General features: G+C 44.0%; 1 protein-coding gene across 6 annotated transcripts in view; it reads left to right on the top strand.

Annotated features, from left to right (window-relative positions):
* The window catches only part of si:ch211-186j3.6 (neural-cadherin), a 146,035-nt gene that overhangs the window by 29,533 nt on the left and 95,715 nt on the right, over positions 1 to 20,787 (top strand). For 4 of the 6 annotated variants that reach the window (XR_004775435.2, XM_081706391.1, XM_035521097.2 and 1 more), the window contains exons 2-4: positions 16,433 to 16,630; positions 16,784 to 17,009; positions 18,909 to 19,113. Coding sequence is in view for 5 of the 6 variants with exons in the window: in XM_081706391.1 (XP_081562517.1) it covers positions 16,433 to 16,630; positions 16,784 to 17,009; positions 18,909 to 19,113 (629 nt within the window). In the remaining variant the exon portion in view is untranslated. Of the gene's footprint in view, positions 1 to 8,901; positions 8,967 to 9,669; positions 9,718 to 16,432; positions 16,631 to 16,783; positions 17,010 to 18,908; positions 19,114 to 20,787 lie in introns of all 6 variants that reach the window. The other 2 variants (XM_081706392.1, XM_081706393.1) reach the window with 2 other exon arrangements.

The following is a 20,787-nucleotide window of genomic DNA, read 5'->3' as shown; positions in this document are numbered from 1 at the left end:
AATCATTCTTCACCAGCTGGTGTAATCAGTGATTCTGCCCTCAACTACACAAATACACAGTGATGCACACACGCATACACACACACACACACACACACACACACACACACACACACACACACACACACACACACACGCACGCACGCATCTGGAGGGACAGACATATGCACACATACACTGTCATGGCCTCCACCCCGATTAAGTCAAGCCTGCAAATTGTGAAATGTGTTTGGATTAGTAACTGTAGCTGTAATATAAACACTCTATCAATGCTTATACCCACCCATAACCTAGTTTGACTGTCACAAGACTTCTAGTCTCATAACTAAAAGATTGCATTTGACAAGACTTTTAGCTCAGTATATGCTGGTACCAAAAATACCCTTTGCAGCAAGATTGGTTTTGAAGAGCATAAATTATCAAACAGGCAAACACATATAAAATGTTCAGTTATTAACATTGATATCTAGAGAGAATTAGACATACAAACAACCAGCAAATGCTAAATGATAAAATGTAGACAGAGAAAATGAAGTGATAAGCTTACATATAACTTAAGGGGGGAAAAACAATAATTCAAATGACTAGTTTGATTAGAGCACCAGCCTAGCCTCATTTCCATTCAGCAAAGAAAAACGTCCTAGCAAGTAATATAGATACTGTAAGTATGTGGTATTTCCAAAAGGTCACTGCTATGAATGATGCATAGGATGAGATGGACCTGGGTACGTAGATCTGCTTTATTCAAGGAGCAGCCTGGAGAGGCGAGCTCAGAGTTCAGAGTTCAGGGTGGGATTCACACCTGTCAGGGACACCCACTACCCAGGACCAAGCGGACTTACTGTGGTATCTGGGTTAATAAGTATCACCATTTGCCTTTGGCTCTATGCTGCACACTCACTTAGCATGCATTTGCAACAATAAAAAAGATCAAAGTTCCCATACCATAGAAATCGAATGCTTGTTGCTTTGAAAAACAAAACAAAATATATTTTATTACATCTAGAAGATGTTAAAACTTTGAACATGTTAACGACACACAAACAAACGAACAAAAAGAATTGCACTCCTAGATCTGAGAACGATCTATATCCGTGTGCAGTTCAGCGTTATAGTACTTGTGATAGGATACGTTAACCACGCCTTGATCGACCGGCTTGCTGCATGTAATCACACATCCATAAGACTTTCACACACCTATCGCACCGATTACAGCTAATGAAACGTACACGCTCCATACACAGACGTGCACACACACATGCAGCTACACACACGATAGGGGTTCAAATTGCGCGCATCACAATTGCACGTGTCCGGGGAGCGGGAGGCAAACCTATGAAGGAGGGATATAATTAAACTGGTTTGACTGTAATGCAGCACAGAGGGGACCAGAGAGAGAGAGAGAGAGAGAGCAGAGGAGGGGAGATGGAAAGAGAAAAAAGTTACGAGATTTGAAAACGAAACATGAGTGTGTCCTTGAGGACAACTCTGCTCACCACTTCCACTAACATGTTCAGCAACACAACTCAGCACTTGATGAGAGGAGTAGTGCCATTTAGTGCTCGCATGGTGAGATTACAGAGCAGCGCGCACCCAGCCCTAAGATCGGCCTCATTTGTATTCCCTCTGCTGTCAATGAATATGTTGTTTTAAAGCTCAGGGTCTTAGCCCAACGTGAAGCCCTGTTGCAGACACAGTAAAACTTTTTTTTGTCTCTTTCCTCTCCCCCTTTCTAACCATTTTGGCTCATCGGCTCAGTGATTTTCACATCTTGGCTCAGTGGGTTTTGCATCGGGCGAGGCTGTCTCCATTTCTGTTACACTCCCCACACCCCCAATGTGTACACACACACACACACACACACACACACACACACACACACACCATCATCACCACCATCACCACCCAGCCCCCCTGTTCACTCCTGGGTACATCTTCAGTAAATGAGGTCTCAGTGCGTGAGAATGGTGTAAAACTCTGCCACGCGAGCACACCCGACGTGTCTCCCCTGAATCTGTGCAGTCTCTGTTCCTCCAGCTGTTGCTACATATGAAGGGAATCTCCATATGACCTTTTCAAGACTGGAAAATCTCCCATAGTTCCCGCTGGAGTTCAGAGCAGGTGATTGCTGGGCAGGAACAAACACACTGGATTCTGATGCAGTAAGATAAAGATAAAACATGGTAAGAGGAATGCTGAAGATTTAACCATCAGTCTAATGGAGGTGATGTGTTATCTCTCAGATTTGGAGAGTGGATCAGGCCACCAGGTTAAGCTTCCTCTCAAAATTCCCAGTCCTGTCAATATTTTCACACCAGCTGTGAAAAATACTTGTTACAAAGAAATCCAATTTCATCAGCTCTTCCTGATTTAAAATTCTCCCTACACAAGATGCCATTAAGAATTCCATGGCAGACTGACCTCGAGCTAGAGCAAACAAGAAACAACAACAATATCTTGTGTGCAGAACAATAAAAACACATAACCCTTTATCACGGGAGTCCAGTCGGTGGAAGTCCATCTTCAAGGCTGTGCGTATTGCTGGGGGCTTACTTTCAGTCTGGCCTTCTCCAGCCTACAGCCCCTAGGTGTCTCATTAGACCCCTGTAATCACGGTCCCCAGTAACGTCATGATAACCACCCCCTTCAACTTTTCCGCTCCTGGCTAGTCCCTTATTGAGACTAATAGTGGAATTAGCGTGCGCAGGTCAGAGCCAGGGCCGGCTGGAGCGTCTCCCCGACAGTTATGCGGGCTGACTTCTACTGGGCTGAGGGTGCAACTCTGCTCTTTGCTCGCTCTGCCCACTGCCCTGAAGGAGAAACTGTCTTTGAGCTGGAGAGTGAGAAAAACACAGAGATATGAAACCAAACACACCTCTGGGCTACACCCAGTGCTCCGCCCAGTTCCTGCCTCACTGCTTGTTTTGTTCTAGCAGACTTTTTTTCAGTTACCACCTTTACCCCCCTCCCTTCAATATTCTCTGTCTCGCTCTGTCCGTCCACAATCATTCTTGATTTCCCGCTGCCTGCTGTTTCTCGGCCTTTTGGAGCACCAGTGGGAGCAGGTCTGACTGTGGTGGGAACAATGAAAGACAGAAAGCAATGCAGAGAGAAGGGAATAGAGTGTATGCATTGCGTGATCCCATGGAAGCTGTAGGGCTATGATTGTGTGCTGGTCCTCTACATGTGTATATGCACTCAGCAGTGGCTCTGTCCATAAGTTTAGCGTCATATCATACTGCTGGGCTCTCTCTCTCTCTCTCTCTCTCTCTCTCTCTCTCTCTCTCTCTCTCTCTCTCTCTCTCTCTCTCTCTCAATTCAATTCAATACAAGGTGTTTTATAGGCATGAGAGTAATGGTACATTTGAGTCACCAAAGCTTGGGTTACAGTGTACGAGAGTACTGAAGAATCTCTCTCTCTCTCTCTCTCTCTCGCTCTGTCTCTCTTTCTCACTCTTTCTTTCCCAGTTTATTCTTTTTGTGGGCTATGAGAGCTGCAGGCAGTGTATGTAGGCATGATATATTTCAGTGTGCTAAGCTGGATTTGCAGCAAGCACTACTCAAATCTTGCAACGATAATCTGTCCTTTTAGTGCACGGGTATGTGTGAGTATCTGTGTGTGTCTCCGTGAGCGTTCCTGCGTGTGGGAGTGGGAGTGGATGTGGGTGCTTGACAGGGCTGCTTGCTGGCCTCGCGATCACAGAGTGTCTAGGAATAATCTAAAATAATACAGTCTTTCCTCCTGTTCTGCTTTTTTAGGCTTCCGCTCTCCGGTTTAAAAAATGCGCTTGCACCCACTCAGCTCTCGCCCTCTTTATCTCGTCCTCACACATTCGCACATCATACAAGAGTGAGCGGAGAGATGAGGCCCCATCCCAGAATGCCCATTTGGATCAGAGGAGAGTTTAGATCAGCGCGGTGGCACCACACCAGGGGATCTCCAGGGGACCAGCTCTCTGGGCGCTTTCACAGGGACAAGCTGCTCCACATTGAAGCTGCAGCTATACAGATGTTATCATTTATTTATGTCATCGCCATACACCGAAAAATATGCATCTCCACACTGCCGGAGAACATGACAAAACATGTCTGCTGTGTTGTATTGGTCCAAATGTTCAGAAATAAACTTTAGCCCTTTGAAAAGTATTATTTTAATTTCTGAAATACTCCGTTATTTTGAAGGATTATGTTTATGTTGTACCTACGGACAGTTTTAGTTTCATTTTCTGAAGTGGCTAACTGGCTAGCATTAACTGCCTCAGCTCGTCTAGTTCTGAATTACTCAACCTTAGTTGATTTATTTAACAAAGTAATGTTATGTTGCTTGTCTATTATAAATATGAAATATAAGTATACAATCATACACTCTTTCATGTTTGTGCTGTAATATTTGTTAATTACTGTTTGGGGTTTGTTTCAACCCTTTCAGATAAATACAGTTTTTCAGCGTTCCTGAAAAAAAAAAAATGTAATTTTGGAGACACGTGTTTTCCATTGGACAGCAACAATGTATTTATTTATTGTTGGTTTATTTTCTTGGAGAATACATAGGACAATTCATGAAGGGTCGATTAGCAAGCACTGTAGACATATTCATGTTTTTTGAAAGGCCCACTTGCATACTTTTGTTAAACCCTTTTTGGATATACCACCAGATGGGCAGCAGTCCCCGTCTTTAGTGTGAAAGTCCCACAGTAGAAACAACTGGAAACAGCAGGCAGCGCGGATGATGAATCTAGGCGCCAGCTCGGTGCAGAGGACGCATGCTGCTACACGCTTGCCGCCAGCGCGTACAGTGTGGGCCTTCCTGCTGCGCGTTTGTGTTCTCATTTTTGTTTTCCTGGTTTCGAGTTAGAACAGGTGCTGTCCCGCAAAACGTTCATGCTTTTCTAAACTGACAAGAAGATAACTATTTAAACAGAAGTATCAAGGATATTGCTGCAGATGCCGTTTTCAGCGCTAGGCGTAGAAGATGCTTCAAATGCTTGGACTTCACCCTGGTAATGTGCCTGACGGTCCGTGCGTTGCTGCAGGACAGAGCACGGTGCTGAGTCACAACCCCCCCCCCCACCACCACCTGTCCCGAGCTGGACTGCCCACAACTCTCTTTCTCTCAGCAGACTTGCGTGATAAATCTATTGTAAAGGTCAGCCTATAAACCTTTGTGTACCAACAGCCCTGTCTCCGAGGATATTTAACAGCCGCCAGAGAGAGGTGTTAAGGAGCCTCTTCATTCTTGCAGGGATTTATTCCAGAGAATGGAAAGGAAAGCTGGATGATGCTAACATTGAGAGAAAATGTATACAGGGATGTTCATTTTAGTGAACAACATTCCATCATATATACATAAGCAATCTCCCCAACCATCCTTCCGGGCCTGATCCGGTTTCTCATCCCTGTAAAAGGCAGCTTGATGTAGTTAAATGAGGCCATATTATAACTTTTCAATAGTAAGAAAAAAAGAAAGAAAAAGAACACCAAACAGGCCCAAGATGTCATCCATTGGTAGAAGCGATGTTACACAAAAGAAGCTTAAAGCTAGTTAAAGTTTATGATTTTTCAGTCTCCAAAATGAGTATTTTGGTAAGTAAATAGAATAGGCTAATCAGCTGAAGATTTTATGCACACTAGTTCTTTATACACACTAGTACATTGAATGTAGAGAGGCATATGTATAAATATTCTAGACACACAAAGGTGCTCAACTCATTTTAGCCACAGAATTTTTCCCAGTGTATGACTTTTCGAATTGGAGACCTATGGCAAACACATTATCCACACCTATAAAGCATTTAAAGAGATGTTATAAATGATTTTCCTCTGGGAGCCCAGTGACATGTCTGTGCCAACATGTATGCTGAAAAGCATGTGGAACTTCTTTAGTCAAAAAACAAACAAACAAATGCAAATCTGTGAGAAAGAATCAGAAGATCAGGTAACCTACATAGAATTCACGTTTGATTCAGGCTACAGGATAATTACTTCTTATATCAATAATTAAAATCTTTTAACAGATGACTTCTAACCTTATTCTGCTCTTTTCAAAAGTTAAGAAGAAAACCACAAACCTCTCGTGCACTTCTTCCACAGTGCTTGTGCCAGTGTTTAGCACTCCATTCTCAGCCCATGAAGATTTTGTCAGAGTGTCAGAAAGCTGCATATCTAACATCTTCCATTGTGTTTATTTACCACTAATAAATGTCAACATCTCACAGTGCCTGGAGATATGCAACTGGCTTTGAGATCAACTCGCATACTCTGATCCCACTGACTCTGGGTGCATGTTCCTCATAAAAGCATTCCATCTTGACTGTGACCTTTGCGAGAGCACAACAGCAATTTGCATACAGATACATAAGGTTTTGTGCTGACCTCTGCATTGAGCCACTTCAGTTCTGAGCTTTTTGCTTCTTTTTTTAGATTTGCTTCAGGAAATTCAGCTTGTACTGTAGGGCATCTGGTTAGGCCCTGGGTAAGGCTGTATCCTGGGTGACACAGACCGTTTGTCTCTGCCATCTTAAATTGGGACTAGTATGGTGCCTGGTCCCCTGTGTGTCTGCTGTAATTGAATCCAAAATGCCAAAACCTCATGTGTATGGCTGACCTCAGAAAGCAGTAGATGTGAGTATGTGTTTTGTTTGTTGCGTTGTAAGAGAAAATGACTCTGGGAGATCCCAGTGGTGCTGTAGACCTACTGTTCTGTAGACCTACTGTTCTGTAGACCTACTGTTCTGTAAGTGCTCGTGGTTTTTCACTCTTTTCCTTGGCATTGTCAGCGGGCCATCGGCGAGGGTACCCACAGCTTCTGCAGCACTCTGAACTGAGTGGCCCCTTTCTGCCTGCTGTTCTTTAAGGCCCCCTGACTGGGGCCTTTGTCTACTCAATAGTATGTGTTTATTTGGCTATTCAGAGTGCATTTTGTGTAGCTGTTTTGCTGCTTCAAAATATCACTGTATCATTCAGTTAAAAAAAAGAATTAATAGACCACTGAAAGGCACAATTTCTTTTCCCTTTTTTTCAACAGGAAGGGAAATAGATTTTTAGTGCCTTTTACATCGCTGTAAATGTTATTGTTTTTTCCCCCCTTCAGAACAAATTTAGTCCATTTCTCAAAGCAAATGTAATAATTCTCTGGTGAAACCTTTAGGTCTGCACTAATCTTGGAACAACTATCATTTATCCAGAATGTATCAAGTGTTTTTACAGAAATATTTAAATTGAAAAGGAAATATATTGGTTTTAAGATTTAGGGCCACACAATTTAGCTCCAACCAATTTTTTTGTTGTAAGCATTCTTAATACTGTTTACTATATTCTCTCAGTATAGGAGCACGTGGACTGTGAAGGAATTCATATTATTTCATGCCCCTGATGGATTTGTTTCACTTTGTGATTGTTTCTGTTTCTGTTTTCTATTACACTTGTGCTTCTGTAATTTTTCTCAATGTCTCTGTAACTCCTCTGTGCCATGGTCACTGCCTGTGAGACAGGCACCAAGGTCAGGAGGTGATAACACCCAGGGTTCATCCACCCCTCTCCTGATCTGTTCCCCTCCCTCGTTTCTTCCTCCTTCTTCCTCCTTCTTCTTTAGTTTAAGCAAACGTCTGTATCGTTAGACCTCCTGCCTGATATTAGACTAGTACCCTTATTTATGTCTAAGAAATTTCTCCATACACGCAAATAAACATCAAGAGTCAGAGGAACAACACACTCTTCTGACTTTTTATTGTCGAATTACTAACAACCGTTTGCCTTCAGTCTATTGGGTGTTTTAGTTCAGATATTGGTGCAACCCAATTGCAGGAAATTAACTACTTAAGAAAAAATTATTCTCCTTAAATTCTCAGTCGATAGTAAGGCTTCATTTTTAAACCTGATTCAAGCTTTACTGGCTCTGGTTCTTTCTGATAGTGGTAGAGACCTATTACTCTTTTTTAGCACCCAGTAGCTCACAATGTGAGTACAGTGTGAGTCATTTGTGCCATTGAGAGAGAGAGAGTGAGAAGGGAGAAATGAAGGGGGTATATTTTGTAAGAAAGGATGACCATGTGAACAACCCATGCATGCAAGCGTGGTCCAGGGCGAAGGGCTTGTCAGTTAACCAAAAGGTATTGTGGTCATAACAAGCATGAGTTTCTGCTTCAGTAAACAGCTTAAACCTTGCCTGCAATGTGCACAACCATGTGTAAATGAATAACAATAACAAATAACATGTAGTTCAAGAAGGACAGCAATCAGCAGGCCAGCAGCAGGAATGAAAACAGCTGCACTAAACCCCAGTGCTCATGTAATGTCATGCAAGTGGGGCTTTTTGCTATATTCTCTGTTTCTGTGTGTGTGTGTGTGTGTGTGTGTGCGTGCGTGTGTGTGCGTGCTTGCATGCATTTGTCTGCTGGTGTGTGTACGGGGGAGCTTGTGTAGTGCACCTCTGTGCTTTGTTCCTGCCAGGATCTGCCTCTTGCCTTATCATAATCACACCCCCTTAAGGCACCAAACCCCAGCATAGACACACATATATAGATCTGCACACACATGCACACAAATGCCCACATGTACACTGCTGCACATTCCCTAAAGATGTTTCTGAATGCTGCACTTTGCTGATCTAAACAATAACCCATCTCACAGTTCACAGCTCAGCAAGATTTCACGTATATATAGCAGAATCTACAGGAAGGGTTCAAGACAACACTCTAGTCCCCTAATCAAGACACCCCCAAGTGCACTTTTGGCCTTATTCTCTGCCTTAGATCTGTGCGGTGCGGATACGCTCTCCAACGCATACATTCTTGGTGCCTCTGAGAAAAGGCAATTACATTGGGACTCATTAGGAACCTCTATTGATCGCAATACATGTGGTAATAGCTTGGCCCTTTTACTCAACTCTTCATTGAAACACAGATCACAGAACATGAACAAAGTAAAATTTCTCCATCGATCCAGTGGAGGACAAGTGTCATACTACCGTGAGTGAATTATGATATTCTATTTGCTCTCGTTGGCTCTCTCTCATCCTTCCTCTGCCTCTCTTACCCTCACTCTCTCGCTCTCTCCCTCTCTTACGCTCACGCTCTCGCTCTCTCGCCGTCTCTCTGAAAATGAATGAGTGCTGTCATCAGGCCACTGATTTTTATGGAGGACAATAATTATGATTTTGTGCACCAGAACTGTGCTCTCCACCCACCCACAGTTTTATTCGAATTGCTACATAATTAGCCACTCTGCGATGCCAACAAAGACACAGAAACCATTGTTCCATCTTCTTTTTACATTTATTTCAGTTCCTTGCCTAGTACAGGTATGTTAGTGGAGCAGTAATGGAAGAGAAATGACTGAAGGCCATTATTTATGTTCTTTGTCAGAGTAATTATTACATACTGGGTTTAGAATGAAGTGTTTGAGTCTTAGACAGTTGCAAAGCAACTGCAGTCATTGTTTCTATTTCAATAAGACCATAAAAGAAAGAAATTAGAGATACATTTGTACAGATGTCAAATAATCCATTCATTGGGATGAGGTGAATTTTAATACTAAAAGTCAAATGTGCTGGGACTGAGATTTCTAAATGTTTCCAGAGCTGATTATTGGTCTCTATCACAGCCCCTACCCCCCAAACTCGTTCACTCTCCCTTCTGCGATTTTTAAATATTTCTCGTTGCTCTCTTTTAGTCAACTGGTGTGTCATTCCCTTTCCAAAGAGCGTCTGAGAGATCCAAGGTAATTTTTCCTACTCAAATTGACTTCAAAGCTACATGGCTAATCCTCTCATCCTGCAATAGCCTTGCACATTATTAATCCTGTTAATAATCCGTTTAGGAGCTTTCACACGTTGCTGTTTATTGGCATTGTATAGGTGCTGAAGGAAAGACGAGGAGATTTTTCTAGCTGCTGCTTTCAGCCATTGTGACTGCTGGAATTCTAAACAGCTGTTTTCAACCATTTATTCTCTCTTTCTGGTACAGAAATATACAAATAAATAAATGAGTTAACCTCCCTTAATCTGGCCTCTCCAAGATGTTAATGTATGAAAAGCCCACAGGTTAATGAAGTTACTCTTTGACTGTGGATTCCTGTCTGCCTCTTTCCAAATGCTCAACGTTCATGTAATGAAGCCTTGATGACAATTTTCAGTTATAATTAGCATGCTGTGTGTTGTTTATATATGGACTTTTGTGCTTATTTTTTTCTTATGCCATTTTCACGGGAGGTTTTGAGTTATGCTACATATACATGCAGAACCGATTCTCCTACATTTCTGATTGCAATCAGCATTTTACTGTTATATAACGGTGTGTCTGGGTGGGTGTGTGCAATTTAGCTCACTGGGAAAGAGGCAGTTTAATCATCATTTCAGTAAGACTGATATACTAAAATTCTTGAGGAAAGACATCAAAATGTCAACTATCTGCACAAACAATGACCAAGCAGTACTGTACACTATATTAACCTTGCACCACTAACAGTCCAGTTAAGCAATGTCATACACTACATTAACTTCATAACCATTCCAGTTAAAACTCTGCATGGTTTAAACTTTGTGAATATAAGTTCTGAATTGTATGTTAGACATGATTTTAGAAGTCCTCATTAAACAAAAGGGCTTGATTTCAGATATCTTATCCAGTTAAGTGATATTTCTTCCTAAGCTTGTGCAATGGAGCAGATCAAGTTCATACAGTAAAGTTGTCTTTCTTGCTTATGTAGGCATGCGCACATTAGTTTGTTGGCCATTATGAGACCTCCTGGGGTGGTTCATTCACAGTCGAAGCATCCATGGGGCTCTAACACGGGAAGGGTTAAAGTTGCGTTAAAGAGGGAGACGCTCTACTGCACCATGGCTCTAGCCTGCTGCTCTACCCTGCTGCTCTAACACGTCTTACTTTGTTAGCTTTGCGCCTCATGCCGTTTCAGTCGACACCTCAGATAATGAGGCACATCAGCACGATCAGTCATGAAGATGAGGTGTAGGCGATTGTACCGTTCCTGCCCGAGACAGGCAGACTGAGCGGAGAAACCGGGTAGGAGTAAGTTTCCTTCGAGATCCAAGACAACTGTGTCAGAGCCAGGTGGCGTTGGTGCGGGTGTAGCAGCAGGCTTTTCCCTGTCAGAAGCATGAGACTCTTACGCTGAGAGTAATGTGTGTTTTAATTTAGGTGTGGGTGGTTTGATTTAGCTGAGGGACTGCAGGGACTAGAATGTCGTGTGCTGTTGGCTTTCGATTTCCTGTTGCTAAACACACTGGGTTGGCACAGAAAGTTCCGAAGGTTCTGATGTTTGTTTTATTTCCTTCAGGCAATAGTAGGCTAATTATTTAAATTTAAGGTAAAAACTTGAACCTAAATTTAATCAAGAAACCCATGAATGCGTTCCAGTTTTCCACTATGGCTTTTTCAGCGTTATCCAATTAAGTGCAATTAGCAGTCAGTGCAGTATGGAAAAAATTGAATGAATAGTGACTTATTAATAGATAATAAAGATACAGTATAAACATTTTCTCTTGGCTTAACATTTTTAGTTCAGAACAGCTCCAAAATGGTGTGGTAATAAAAAGCCTTCAAACAGATTTTCACATACATCTACAACAGGCTTCTTATAAATCCACAATATCTGGCCTGAAGATCTTTTCTACAGAACTACCAGTGATGCCTTGCATAATATTGCCAGCTCCTGCTGAGCAACAGTGAAGATGAAAGTTGGAACAATTAAGTCATTTTGTGATTTTCTGCAATCAGTAACAGACACATTTGAAGACTGAGCAGAACCTGTTAGAAGAAGAAACATCAGTCTCCTTTCTGCACTGTGGACCAATGCTCAAGGCTCAAATACTTTCAAAGGTCTCTGTGAGGTGGAATGGGGGCTGGTGCATCATCTCCTCAGTTCCTTCAAACGCTTCTTTTCCTTTGGCCTAGAGAGCGAACCCTTGCAAGGTCTGCTCGCTCTCATCCCAACCTCCTTCAGTCGGAGTTCCTTGCAGTGCGGGTACGTATGTGCACGGCCTACAAAAACAGAAGAGGATCTGCATTTCGTTGCACTCTCAGGCTCTCCACAGAGCTGCAGGGAGCAAGAAGAGCAAGTGTCTAGCAGGACATCCTGCTTTCTGCCAGGCTGCAGAACGTGCTTGCGCTCTCACAACTGCTCAGGAAGCGCAGAGAGCGTGATCCCTGTCGCCAGCTCGAAGCTCGGATGCGTTGGTCAGAGCGTCTCAGCTGACCGGCACAGAGGAGACAATTGATGTTTAATTCATCTGCCCCTTCCTTGACATGCTGGTGCGACACATCTCAGATGATATCCCATAACGACTCCCTGCGCAGCGTTTCGACAGGAGGTCGTCAGAGTTTGCCTAGCTTTTGGTTTCAGGATGAAAAGTCGCATCGTTCACTGCTCCGACTAAGGCGGCCCGCATCAGGTGGCCATAATATCTCTGTCGATAGAGGGCGGGCCACACAAGGGACCACCTCCCTTCCACCTGCCAAATCCTAATCTAGCCGACAGAATGCGAGTGCTAAGCCAGCTCTGTGATGGGTAAAGCGCTGGAGAAATTGTAATACCTGTGTCAGTCACTTGTACTGCTCAAATAGCGCTGCAGTCTCGAAGCAGGTCTCCCCGGTTCCCTGGAGTGGCCTTTCCTCTGCTTGCTCTCTCCCTTTCTGTAGTGAATGCTGCTCTGATAAAGGGCTTGTTAGGTTAAAGCAATAATGGAAGTCAAACAGCGCCTTGCTGGCAGGTCTGGCCTTAGTGAGGCGAGTATTGGTGACGCTGTCATTAGACAGTGGGAGGGAGCGCAGGAAGGTTAAGCCTTTTATGAAAGGCATTACATGGGAAGACCTGCTCACAGTCCAACGCCAACATTCATAGGCCAAAGACAAGTGGTGAACACCTTGTATCGGGGGGGGGGGGGGGGGGGGGGGTGACATGTCAGTAGAGCTGGTGGCCTTTAGACCTACAGAACAGCTGAAAGGAGTTATAGGTAAATAAACTTCAAGAGGGGTGATGAAAATGCTTCAGATAAAAGATGTACCAGTTAAAAGATGCTGAAAGTACTTTGAAAGTGGAATATGTGCGTATGTGTGTATAAAGCACTGTTGGTTGTGTTAACACCTGCACTTTGAGGTAGGAAGTAGAAGAAGCAGCGAGGATGTGGCTTTGTTAGTGTCTACCCAAGAGAAATATGTGTGTTTATCTGTACTTATCTGTAGCATGTGTGCATGTGAAAGTGTTTAGTTCTTCTTGGGGGACATTCACCCTTTTCAATTATAAAAAAGACCAAAAAACCAAAGGCTTTTTGAATCATTTGTGATTTGTGATTTGTTAATGTGATTTGTTAACCCTTTTCTCTTTTTCTTTTCTTTAATTGGTAGCTCCATGTGAAACTTCAAAAAACCTGTGATATAATAAAATGATAAAAATCACAATTCTGCCAAGGGACCAAATACACCCTTTGTGATCACCTGAGTGGATATTTAATTAGCTATGAACACTCATTGCTCTCTCTTTCCATCTGCTGTTTTCTGAACCCAACCCACCTTGCTGCCACTCATCGTCTCTCTCTCTCTCTCTCTCTCTCTCTCTCTCTCTCTCTCTCTCTCTCTCTCTCTCTCTCTCTCTCTCTCTCTCTCTCTCTCTCTCACCTTGTGCTGTGGTACCCTCCCTGGAGGCACATGGCTCTTGTTCGTTAACTCGCATGCTGGACTCCGAATGAAAGAAAGAGCTCAGCATGCCCAGTGCAGCAAAATTGCGTTCGAGCCTCCCTCTGTCAGCTGGAATCAGTATGGGGAGAATATGAGTAAGAGCCACTGATTGGGCTTACCACGGTAACAAAGGCAGGCGGGAAAGCAAAGGCCTTGGCGACTAGCTGAAAAGGGCGTGTGATTTATTCATTGTAGCGCACACAAAAAACATGTTGTTGCAGTGATTTGATAAAAGTTCAGCATTTCAGAGAGGCCTTGACTTAAGTCTACCGGAACCACTATGTGGTCAAAGAGTGGCTCAGACCAACTCTCATGGGAGGTTCAGCTCCCATGTATGTGTCGTGTGTGCATGTATGTTTATGTGTTTGTGTGTGTGTAGATGGTGAGGATATTTACACAGTGGTCATCTGATGTTTAGTCATCATTGGTTTAAATGAAAAAGCACATGCATGTAATTGTTTCCTCTGACGTCATCTCTCTGAAAGCCAGTCTAAAGGCCTCCTTTGATCCATTGCTGGGTTCTGCTCTACTCCTGTCCCACTCTTTCATAATGTCATCAATTTATGCAGGCATTTGTGTTTCAGTGCTGTTTCCATAACAACCCTGGGGCCATTTTACTGGTGCTGTATTTTTTGCTAATCCTGCTTCTATTCTGCTTGCTTATATTTCTTATTGCTTTTTGTAGTCTTATGTGCAACATCACTAAATTGCAGAGCCTGTTTGTGTCTGTGCCTGTCGCATTCTTGTTGTCTTTCTCTCTCTCTCCTTTTCTCTCTCTCTCTCTCCCTCTCTCCTTCTCTTTCTCTGCCCTACACTCCCCTCCACATCATCAGTATTTTCTCCCCACAATTTTCTTCACCTCTATTAATCCTCACTATTCATAAAGTTGATGCATAATCTTGCACTCCACTGGCGGTAATTGGCTAAATAATTCCTGGCTGTGTATTGATTTGCGTTTAAAGAATCTGGGCGAGTGGCAGCCGCAGTGCATTGGCAGCAGTGGCTGGCTCCCTCTCTCATGCCTGCAGCAGTGCCACAGAGTCGTTGAGGTTGGCACGCTCACTGATATCCTGCTGCCTTGGGAACAGGCGCCAGCCATCCAGCGGAGCCCTGGGGGCACCTCTGCCAGCCTCTGCCTCCGGTCTTGAGGCTCTCTGTCACTCGACTGCTGCACCAGTTTTTCGCTCTGCTCATTGGTGAGTCAGGGTGGCTGGCCATTGCTGCACTTCATCTACAAGCACCGAGGGCCCTGTGCTCTGATTGGTTTACAATCTACGGTCATCACTGATAAAGGGACAACTCTGCCTGGGCCTGCACAACTTTTGTTGCACAGCTGGCCAACAGTGGGTATTTAGGGAGCAAGCCAAACTTGCAAATGTTTGTTTTGTCATGGATGGTGTGTGTGTGTGTGTGTGTGTGTGTGTGTGTATGTGTGTGTGTGTGTAGTTGGGGGAGGGGGGCAGTGTGCGTATGTGTGCGTGTGTGTGTGTGTGTGTGTGTGTGTGTGTGTGTGTGTGCGCGTGTGTGTGTGTGTGTGTGTGTGTGTGAATGAATAGGAATGCTATGTCTCAGTGCAGTGTTTTATAAAGAGGAGAGGTTACTTGTGTAGTTTCTTGATTTTTTCAGTGACTTCAATACCACTTATGACCTCACCACACACAGTCTTGCAAGAATAGTTGAATTTTTTAAAAATCCCAGCTTTTCTGTTAAACCTCTATCTCCCTTTCTTTCTTTTCGTCTATGGCCATATCCTACCTTCACTTTTTACTTTGTTCTTTAATGTCTCATATGGATACTATAAGTTCATCTCTCCATGATGTGACTCTCCTCGCCCTTCTCCAGCTGTCAGCAGAGTAAGGCAGCAGGCGTGCTGCTGTCAGTGCCAATGAAAGGGCCAATCACCTGGGGAATCAAAGAGCACATGACTCTGTCACTCCGCACGCGCAGCCGCTAACAGACAGCCTACCATTTATACCAGTGAAAGTGAAGGAGATAGAGAGGGAAACAGAGAGAACATGAGAGAGAGAGAGAGAGAGAGAGAGAGAGAGAGAGCGAGAGAGAGAGAGAGATAGATAGATACAAAAGTAAAGGACTGAATGAGTGTAAAAACACACTAAAAGGAAAAAGAATAGAATGGACAAAGTCAAAAAAAGACAAAGATGGAAAGAAAGAGAAAAGACAGAAATAGAATGTGCAGTTAAGTAAGTGAACAGTGAAAATCGAGTGGGATGCTGGGTCTGTTTCCTCTTTAGTTACATTCCTGACAAACACGCTTGCCTTTTTTCCACACGGTTATACTACGATTGGGTGCATTAGGAAATGTGTCGGAGCTGTCATCAGTTGTCTTTGTCTGTAAAGTGGTGATTTGCCGTAATGAGGCCATGTCTGATGAGGCAATCCAGCAGCTAAGGAGAGCAAGCCATACGGAGACTCCAGTTTGCCTCAGTACTGCTCACTGTCCTACTCCAGGTTCAATCCATGTCCACTCTGACATGTTGGTGTGAGTGGTTTTTCGCCAACTCTCCACACACACCATTCTTGCCTGTGGGAAGTGCATGCTGCTTACTGCCTGACGCTGTTCCGACTGGCTTCTAAACAAGGCTGGCGAGCCTCCACATAATGAATACAAATATTTGCTCCTTTCCCTGGAAAACATAATAACGAGTTAATAATTCATTATACATAACACAGCCCGCATTTGCATGGGGAATGATGACTCCCATATTTCTGCTGTCCCGCTGCAGGGCCAGACTGGTACTTGGTCAGGGTGGAGCTGACAGCACTGGACGTCAATGACAACGCTCCGGAATGGAGCATGGTGCCCTTCCCTTTCCTGGCTGTGGTGAACCCCATGGCCCCATCTAACTCACTGGTCTACAAGCTCCAAGCCAGGGATGGAGACGAGGGCCCCAACGGGGAAGTGGAGTACTTTCTGTCCGATGGTAAGGAACCTGCCTGATGTTTGCGACCCACCTCACCCTAACTTGCTGCTTCAATCCTGAAATGTTTTGCCTCTTGGGATTAGCAACCAAGTAACAGCTTGTGGCAGTGCAGTGAGAACAGTGTCCTAAAAGTCCTGTCTTGGTGGGTCGCAGGGGGGGACGGACGGTTCGATGTGGACAGGAAGACAGGTCATGTGCGCACCACAGGCCTGCCTCTGCAGAGGGACAGAGAGTACCTGCTGACCGTAGTGGCTGCAGACAGGATGGGGAGCCGTAGTCCATCTGCCGTGCTCTCCGTGGTGGCTGGACCCAGGGCTCCGCAGTTTACCAACGCCTCGTACACAATCTCCATCCCAGAAAATACACAGGCAGGACAACCGTGAGTAAACACACACACATGCACAAACAGAAACAAGCAAGTGCACATACACGTACAAAAAATACAGACAGACCTAATCTAATCGGATTGTTTAATTTAAAACCATAATAGTATATCTCTCCTACTGAGTGTACCACTGCTTGTTTACATTCCCACAGTCAGAGTTCCAGTATCGGTGTAACAGTCCCGTGTTCATGTTTCTCCCAGCACCCTTCCCCCGCTCACCGATGCGTGCAGTCCACAATCGATGGTTTATGTGTGACACTCATTAGCTCACACACCATGCATGTGGACCCTCTGCGTGATGAGGAGCATTAAACATGCATGACACACACTAATTCAGCATTGTCATCCACATCACGCTCTCACACAGCACTGGTGCGTTACTGACTAGGGAGGGGAAATTGTGGAGAAATTGAGAGTAATTTTTTTCCTTAGGTGAATTCATAATGTGTTTCCTAACAGGTTTTTTTTTTCTCCCTGAGACGGAAAATAGTTATTTGCCTGTTTTGTCCAGTCTTGTTTTGTCTAAGTAATTTCACACTTTTTAGCTTGCAAATTTTCTGTGGTGAAAATTGTAGGTTGCAAATACCTGATGTATAGCATTGTACAAGCCATTAAGTTCAAAATATATCTTCTTAGACTGCGTTTATCAAAGTAAACTGTTTGCATGTTAGGTGAAATATCCACCATCGCATCCCAGCTCGGCAAGCCTCTTCAAGCATTTTGCTTCATTTCATATGTCACACACATTTTCCAGCTCACACAATCACTCCTGAACCTCCTCTTCCTCTTAACTCCTTTTAAAATGCAAAATCCATGCAAAGTCACTTATTTAATATGCGATTCCACACTGTGGAGATATTCCCCAGACACTCCGTACCTGGAAAAAGGGCTAGCTGTGAATTAGTGGTTAGGTGGCTTACAGATAATGAAGGAATGTCACCTTTAGTTAAAATGTGAAATGTGGGGGTTCTAGGGCATTAAAAAGCTTAGACCCAAAATTCATTTACATTTACATTTATGGTATTTAGCTGACTTTTTGAAAAAATTCAGACGCTTTTGCTATCTTTAGTTACTTTCAGTATTATTCATATCTGCAGTATTTTTCTTTTTGCTTTGAGCAGAGTCTTTTCATCCTCTTAAAACAAATGTATCTTGTAATATGTCATAGTGCGAACTTCCTTATCCTAAGGTACAAAGTTACATAAGAGGAATTCATTGTTAGCTTGGCTTAGCATCGTCTTAGTATGCCTAGGGAATGTTTGCTAAAATCCACCCCCCCCCCCCCCCCAAAAAAAAAGACTAAACTGATGAGTTCAACATGGAACACATTTATATATCTGTTCCCCTCCATGTATCTGCAACCTGCCATCCCTCTCTTCTTCCCACCTTCCATCTCACCTGTCTCTTTCCATCACTTCACCACCAGCTGTCAGGGGCAGTAACTGACGAGGTCGGTGGAGACCTGCAGCTCTCCCGACGGGGCTGTGAGCTGGCGAGTCCTCCACCAGCAGCTCCAGCCGCATCTGTGTGGCACGCGGTGATTGGCTCAGACAGTAATCCCATGAGGAGGAGCCGGGTGTGGGTGGCGGTCATGCTCGCAGGCCCACAGCAATTAAGACTAAGTGTTCGCCGCAAAAGCTGGTTTACAGAAATTGGGCTTCTCTTGGACACTGTCACCATGTCACTGGGAGGGCGAAGGAGGAGGTGGTGGTGGGTTCATTTTCAAACTCCGTGAGACCTGTCTGTGGCCACGTTGTTTGAACTATCACAGTGACATGTTTACGTCCAAGCCGCGTTTGTCAAAGGAGTTTTTTCCCCTATTATGTACAGACATGCTCTTGTTTTTGAAAGTGCTGTCGCTTCCACTTCCCACGCGCTCCACTTCTCTTCCAGCTTCCTGGTCACGCCGGCACTGTCCTTCCAGAAGCGGCCCGTCAGCTACAGCCTGCTGATCAACCCCAGCAGCCTGTTTGCCATCCAGCCGGAGACGGGCGAGATCAGCCTGACGCGTGCCGTGGACTATGAGGCTGACCAGCACCGCTACCTGCTGCTGGTCAGGGCCAGCGAGGCTGAGGGCAGCCTTAGCAGCGCTACAGAGGTGAGGCTCCGCCTCGGTGCCGCCCTTGTTCCCGCCCCTGGCACCACCCTCGCTGTCGTCCTCGGAAGGCCGAGGCTAAAATTGAAGATCCGTCCATTTGTCTCAGCCATTTTGGTCAACTAAGGGTGGGTGAACGACACGAGGCATCGCTGTTATAGTGGTGTGACTTCACCTGTAAATGATTTCTTTTGTGATGGACTTGCTCACTCTGAGGGCTTCCAAACGCATCAGCTTTTCTGAGCGTAATTACATCACGTTAACTTTACCGGATGTCAATCAGCGGTTGTCAACATTAAAAAGAAAATAAACAAAAATTTACTACTTCACTCAGTGCGCACAAAATCAATATGACATCCCATTTCCGCTCTGCTTTAGTTTTAAAGTTGCCCTGGTTGGACTCATTCCATGATCAACCTTGGTGTCACACTCATTGTAAGAGGCCATGTCAATACATAACAATCGCAGTTCAAATGAACAGTTTTTGACTGCTGCACTCCAGATACTTTCTAACTTGGTATATGATATTTGACAGCCCATTTCTCCACAATGCTATTATAGATTTTTACCATTCAGAGATCCTCAGAACTCATATCATCTGATGCAATATCTCACAAATAGAACGCATGATCATTAAGCCTGATTTGAAAAGCAACTTTAAAGTTACATCAGTGAACAAGAGTGGTTTTCTTTGATATGAATAATAGCCCCACCCCCCACCCCCCACCCCCTTTTAGTACATTTTACTTTTATGGAGAATATACTTTTGCAGTTTGTTCTGTTGCTTAAATGTATACTTGTGTTATACCAAAGGGCCAACATTTCAGAACATTATATGTCAAATATATACTATATATTTGTATAAATATATACAAATATATATAAATATATTATATGCCAAAAAAAGGTCACACACGCTAATATTTCGTTGGACCGCATTTAGCTTTGATTACGGCACGCATTCGCTTTGGCATCGTTTCCACAGGCTGCTGCAATGTCACAACATTTATTTCTGTCCAGAGTTGCATTACATTTTTCCCCAAGATCTTGTATTGATGATGGGAGATTTGGACTACTGTGCAAAGTCTTCTCCAGCACATCCCAAAGATTCTCAATGGGGTTCAGGTCTAGACTCTGTGGTGACCAATCTATGTGTGAAAATGATGTTTCATGCTCCCTGAACCACTCTTTCACAATATGAGCCTGATGAATCCTGGCATTGTCATCTTGGAATATGCCCATGCCATCAGGGAAGAAAAACTCCATTGATGGAATAACCTGGTCATTCAGTATATTCAGGTAGTCAGCTGACCTTATTCTTTGGGCACATAACATTGCTGAACCTAGACCTGACCAACTGCAGCAACCCCAGATCATAGCACTGCCCCCACATGCCTGTATGGTAGCACAAGGCATGATGGGTGCATCACTTCAGCTGCCTCTCTTCATACCCTGATGTGCCCATTACTCTGGAACAGGGTAAATCTGGACTCATCAGACCACATGACCTTCTTCCATTGCTCCAGAGTCCAATCTTTATGCTCCCTAGCAAATTGAAGCTGTTTTTGCCGGTTAGCCTCACTGTCAAATGGTTTTCTTAAAGCTACACAGCTGTTTAGTCCCAATCCCCTGAGTTCCCTTTGCATGTGGAAATGCTCTTACTTTCATTATTAAACA

Source organism: Electrophorus electricus, chromosome 23 (assembly GCF_041902795.1).
Source record: "Electrophorus electricus isolate QZ-2024a chromosome 23, ASM4190279v1, whole genome shotgun sequence".
NCBI classification, from domain to species: Eukaryota; Metazoa; Chordata; class Actinopteri; order Gymnotiformes; family Gymnotidae; genus Electrophorus; species Electrophorus electricus.
The sequence above is the reverse complement of the archived record's forward strand: the minus strand, read 5'-3'. Positions and strand labels throughout refer to the sequence as shown.